The following is a 6,425-nucleotide window of genomic DNA, read 5'->3' on the forward strand; positions in this document are numbered from 1 at the left end:
AAACATTTAGGAACTAGAGGAAAGTTGTATTTTTCATCATTGCTACATCACACCCTGACTGGCTCATCTCCTCCCCGGAATCCTGTTGGTTTCTGTTGGAACAAAGTCACACTCGTGACTCATATTACCTATAGTTGCCTTTGTACTGCAAGAGCAGAGTTTACTAGTTGCAACCGAGATGGTCTGGCTCATAAAGCAGAAGATATTTTCTGGCTTGCTCTTTTATACCAGGAAGGTCCACACAATAAGTTAATAGCAAATCCAGAACCATTTTCCAGGTCTACTAACTCCCAGGGAAGTTGTTTTTCCATTAAACCCAATTCTCTCTAAACAAAAGGAAAGGTCCCCAAATGGTAATGTGAGCTTATTAATGCAAGCCAAGATAATGGCAAAGATGGTAAGAATATTACCATTTAGAAAAATATTCACCACCTGAAATGGTCTGAAGTCCTCAATTAACCCAGCACTCCCCCTGTTTTCCCAGCCTCTTCAGAAAGCAGACTCCAATTCAGGAAAACAACAAACATCAGGGTCAAACCTTTATTGTGTATTTGTAGGCCTGCTCCGCTTCCAGTTGCCTTCCAGCCTGGAAGAAAAAAAAAGCAGCAGCTGGTGATGATGATTTCATCAACATTATGGTGGGTAAATATACTGCTTAGGCATGACTACTAAAGTCAAAGGATCCCATGCCTTCTCAGTTAACAACCTCTGAATTCAGCGAGGAAGTAAGAAAATGAGAGGGAATAGGGAAAACAGATATTTTAATGTTTAATTTTTTTCCCTTTTCATTTCAAAAACAAAGGCAGCTCTGCTGAAACATGCTCATCACATTTGGACAGCTTTCAGACTAAGAAAGAGGAACAAACAGATTATTTATGAAAAGTTAACTGCTGAAAACTTTAGGAATAACCTTGCTTGATATGGTGCCAGAAGAACCTTTCCGTTTGGAAGTTCCTCACAATACACCTGGAGAAGAGCTGCTCCACAGAGTAGAGTTGACTGGAGTGATGTGGGCGGAGCAAGCACGATGCCTAGTGAGGAGACTCAGTGGCTAAGATCCATTAATAATGAAGGCATGGCGTGTGAGTCCAGGACAACAAAATGGGATGCAGAAGGATCAATGTCCTACTGAAATGGACTGGTATTGGCCATGTTGAATCAGGCAGGCATGGTTTCTTCTGTCAGGAAGGACACATTCAAGAGGAATCGTGTCACAGTCATCATCGAAAAGGACATTTCAAGATCTAGCATGAAGTACAATGTTGCCTATGATAGGATAATATCTATATGCCTACAAGGAAGGCATATAATAATAGTTAATACAACTATTATTCAGATGTATATACAACAATTAAAGCCAGTAATGAAGAAGTTGAATCTTATCAGCCTCTTCTGTCTAAAATAGATCAAGTATGCAATGAAGATACATTGATAATTACTAGTGATTGAAATGCAAAAGTTGGAAACAGCAGGAATATAAGTAGTTGGAATATAAGGCCTTGGTGATAGAACTGAAGCTAGATATAGAAGGATAGAATTTTGCACAACTAGTGACTTCTTTATTGAAAATACCTGAGATAGTTAAAGTTTATTTGGTCATCCTGGCCGATAAACACATGTGGGGTTAATTGAAGGATGGAGCGATAAATGGTTCGGTAAGCCTCGCCTTTCTAGTTCTCAGGTCTCTTGCTTTGTGATGGTCAGACCAGGTGCAGCTGCCTTAACCAGTTCCCTGCTTCAGCTGGCAAGGTTCACTTCCTGCAGGACATCCCAAAGAAGAAGCCACATGGACCTACCCCGATGCAGCCCAGGGTGCTGAAGCAGCCGTGTGGAGACCCCTGTCAGCACTGAGATGCTTACGTGTTCACTAATTCAGCTTTCCTTCTGCAGTCAGCATCATTGCGTGTATTTTGTGAGATGGAGGAGGACTTTGTGGATTGGTGTCGGACATATGGGTTAATGGGTTGATGTTGGACTCGTGGGCTTGGGCAGCACTGGGTTGGGATGCTTTCTGAAGTGCACTTAACCTTTATATAAAACTCTCTCTTAGACATGAGTTTCTGTGGATTTGTTTCTCTGAAGTACCCAGAGTAACACAATACCTTTTCAATAATATAACATGAGTGGAGCCTTAGTGGTGCTGTAGCATAAGCATTGGGCTAATAATCGTGAGGCCGGCTGTTGGAACCTACCAGCTGCTCTGCAGGAGAAAGATCGTGCTGTCTGCACCTAGTGAAGATCCGTAGCCTGAGTCCCTAGCTAGGGTTGCCGCGAGTCAGAATCTACTCAATGGCAGTGGTTTGGTTTGGATGTACATATGGGCCTTGCCAGGGGGAATACACAGGGATCAAATTGACTACATCTGTGGGGAGAAACAATCGAGAATCTCAGGACAAGAAGCCAAAACGAGGCTAGGGGCCAACTGTAAAACAGACCCTCAGTTGCTCATATGCACATTGAAGCTGGAGAAAACACGTTCATTACAGCCCAAACACGACTGAGCATATCACACCTGAAGGACACGGACTTGGTAAAGTAGACTGAGGATCTCATAACAGGGAAAGGCCTCCAACGAGATGGATGGACACAGTGGCGGCGGCAGTGGGCTCAAGCCTAGCAGCCCTGTGAGGATGGCGCAGGATGGGCAGTGCTCATTGCGTCGTACATGGGTCACTGTGAGTCAGAGCCACTTGAAGGCACCTAAGAACAGCAACGGCTCCAAGGGAGCCCTGGGGCATCGTGGTTAAAAGCTCAGTTGCTAGCCAAAGATTTGTAATTCAAGCCCACCAGTGGCTCCACAGGAGAAGTTGTGGCAATGTGCTTCTGTAAAAAGTTACAGCCTGGGAAAGCCTATGGGACACTTGTACTCTGTCCCATAGAGTTATTGATGACTCTCAGTGCACCTGGTGGCAACTGGTATGTGTTTCAATTGTTTACAGTGCTTTACATACATTAATTCTTAATTCTACAAACGATTGCATTGCTATTGATCTAACTTTTGTCCTTTCCCCTTTTTTTGTGGAGCCACATTTTAAGGATGAGGAAATAAAAGCAGAGAAGATAAATAATTTGCCAGGGTTATACAACTAATAAATGAAAGAGCAAGGTTTTTTAAAACAATACCATCTTTAACTATATTAAAGTTAAGCATATCACAAACTACTACAATGCCATCTCTAGGCAGCAGGGAGCAGGAAGCGATGATTCAGAAAGACTAGCAGAGCTTCTCTTTACTGGTACCTTGACTTTGCTTACATTTGGACACAAGATTGCTCTCGTGCTTAGAAACTCTTTTACGGACACACATCTTGATACATAATTTCTAAGCACATTCCAAGTAGAGGCTGCTCAGCCTTGGCCTCTCCTCTGTCATCAGTATAATAACCAAAATCTGGAGCTCATCAAACCCCAATTAGCATGACATTGACATTGAGGGGCACCCCACTTGTCTTTTGCTTACCTGACCCCTCAAAAGAAAGGGAATTGTGAGCGGGTAATGAGCACTCACTTTCAGGCAGACCAGAGCCAGATAGGCCCACACTTCCGCATTGTAGTTGTTCAGTGCGTTGGCTTCAGAGAGAGCATCCTCAGCCTCGGTGAGCTCTTCCAGCTTGACAGAAAAGGGACAAGTCAGCAACTCTGAAACCTCTTTGTCCAAGTCACAGTGGCCCACTGATGGTCCCAAAGTTTTCACCTTCAAAACTTAGAACAGTATTATTTCTTCAAACAAAATCTTATGTGATGGTCAATAAATGAACAAGGGAAATGTGGAATTGCTTTTAAAAACCAGGTAGGTGCTCTGCCTCCTAAATTCTCAGTTTATGCTTCCCAATCCCCACTTGTCTTCATCTAGGTCAGCGGGACCCCTGTGTAACCTGGAACTTCAGGGGCCAGGGCCAGGGCAGGGAAAACCACAGACATTTACTATCGTGTGAGCATCATTCAGGGATTATTTCCCCATAGACAATGAGCTATTAGATACATTTTTTTTTTTGACTGGGCAATGAGGCTTTATTTTGTTTACAAATGGAAAGAAGCAAAATAAAACTAGGAGCATTAAAACACACAGTTTTGACATACAAAAATATTGATCAGAATATATATGTTTGCATAAGCACATGTCAGTGTGTCCATGAATATATGAGGCAGTACCCCCCCCAAAAAAAAAATGGAACTTTTTTTCAAAGCTATGTATCTGAGTTTTTTGGTAAAACAACCTTATCACTTTCAAAGTACTCTCCATTACACTTAATATATTTGTCAAATCTATTATTTTATTCTTGGGAACATTTTTCAAATTCATCTGTTTGGATGGCTGACAACACCTCCCTCGTGTTTTCTTCTCCTCTTCTACATTATCAAATTGCTGTCCTTTCATGTCCCTCTTCATTCACAGAAACAAAAAGAAGGCGCACCGAGCAAGGTCAGGTGAGTAAGGTGTGTGGGGCAAGGGAAGCATGCTGTTTTTTGCCCCAAACTGGCACACTCAGATGACTGCATGAACCAGTGCATTTTCCTGGTGGCAAAATCAGTCCCCTGTCTGCCACAAATCAGACATTCTTGTCACACACTGTTATGCTATCTTTTCAGCTATTAGATACATTTTTTAATCTTTCCCTTTACATTGTAAACTTTCTTAAGGCGAAAGTACTATTTACCTGTCCTTTTTAAAAAACTTTTCTAGTTATCAATTCTTGTGAGCACAATCCTGAATAACATTCAGGGACTCTAGGACACTCCCTGAGTCCTGGACTACTTCCCACAACTACACTTGGTGAACCCTCCTAACGGGGTCCCTGGAAAAGAGTAAGGCACTCCCAGCCCACGGGCAGTCTTTGTTTGGGGTTTTGTTTGCTTGTTTGGGTGGAAGGTTTCTAGGGCCAAGGCAAGATGGGAAATGGCCTTGAACCAGGTCCATATCTGTCCACACTCCACATACTGATGGGTGAGTGACTTCGTGCCAGGCAGTCTGCTAGGTGCTAGAAATAAATATAGTTACCTTGCTCAGAGTTCACTTACAGATATGCAGAAAAATGTTTCATTAAAAGATCATTTTATTGGGGGCTCTTAAAACTATTACAGTCCATACATCGATTGCATCAGGCATGTTTGTACATATGTTGCCGTCCTTTTCTTTTCTAGAGTTACTTTCTATCGAGTCCTTGGTATCAGCTATTCTTTGTTCCCTCCCCCCACCTCAAGCCCCTTGATAAATTATAAATTTATAAATTATAAATTATTATTTTCATACACCAACTGCTGTCTCCCTTCCCCCATGGTTTCTGTTGTTCTTCCCCTTGGAGGGGGGGTGTGGTTATATGTTGATCATTGTGATTGGCTCCCCCTTCCTCCCCTGTTTTCCCCACCTTCCCCCTACCCTTCTGGTATAGATATTCCCACTCCTGTGCCTGGATTCTGTGTGTCATGAGCTTGCGCTCTATCTCTTATCTATACCTGTGTACATGTTCCGGTCTGGTCCAAAGTGAGAAGCAGCGCTGGGGTCACGATAGTGGGGGGTGAGGAAGCCTCAAGGAACCAGAGGAATATGTGTGTCATTGGTACTTTACTGTGCCCTGGTTGACTCATCCCTTCCTGTGACCCCTCTGTGGGTTTTTTTCCCCCATTGTCTACAGATGGGCTTTGAGTTCTGCTCTGACCCCCCTCGTTTTGTTTTGTAAAACAAAAATTTTAAATTCACATAAGCAGTTCTTATATAGCATAATTATTTCTATAAGAACACATATGGAAAGGGGAAGAAATAAAGAAAAGTAGGATTGTTTCCATGTTGAGTTTAAAGTGAATCTTGAAGAATGTGTAGAGGCTTGTTTAGCAGACAAGGTGAAGAAAGGCACCCCAGCTAGAACTATGCCATCCCAGGCATGGAGAGCTGAGAAAGCATGGGGACTCCGGAAACTCAGGAGTATGCCTGAAGAAAAGAGGGTGTGCATATGAGTCAGTTGGCTAGGTAGTTGGTTAGTTGAGGGAAATAAAGGAAATGATGAAACTAGAGAGTTAAGGAAAGATCAGATCAGATCAAAATTTGGGTTTTATTCTGAAACAAGGGGTCAACACTGAAGGGTTTTAAGTAGGGGAGTAATATCATCAGTTATATATATATTTTTCATGTTATATGTTTTAAATACTACTTTAATGACCGTGTGGGATCTGAATTGCAGACCATTTAGGAGGTGGTATAGATGGTTGTGTGTGTGTGTTTGTGTGTACAGACCCTTGGTGGCATTGTGGGTTACAAGTTAGGGTGCTACCCACCAGTCACTCCACAGGAGAAAGATGAGGCTTTCTGATCCCATAAAGACTTACAGCCTCCTCCCCCACATAAACGCTGAAGACGAATGTGTGCATAAGTAAGTGTGGTGAAGAAGGCTGATGGTGCCCGGCTATCGAGACCTATAGCATCTGGGGAC

At 42.7% G+C, this 6,425-nt stretch overlaps 1 protein-coding gene across 1 annotated transcript in view; it reads right to left on the minus strand.

Moving 5' to 3' along the window:
- CFAP70 (cilia and flagella associated protein 70) overlaps window positions 1-6,425 on the minus strand; it is a 113,406-nt gene that overhangs the window by 1,544 nt on the left and 105,437 nt on the right. Inside the window, exons 27-28 of the mRNA XM_004701413.2 lie at window positions 3,509-3,610; window positions 539-586 (exon numbers count right to left, since the gene is read on the minus strand). Of these exons, the coding sequence (XP_004701470.1) occupies window positions 539-586; window positions 3,509-3,610 (150 nt within the window). The remainder of the gene's footprint in view (window positions 1-538; window positions 587-3,508; window positions 3,611-6,425) is intronic.

Source organism: Echinops telfairi, unplaced genomic scaffold (genome assembly GCF_000313985.2).
Source record: "Echinops telfairi isolate 266 unplaced genomic scaffold, ASM31398v2 ScPeMD7_70;HRSCAF=299, whole genome shotgun sequence".
Taxonomy (NCBI): Eukaryota; Metazoa; Chordata; class Mammalia; order Afrosoricida; family Tenrecidae; genus Echinops; species Echinops telfairi.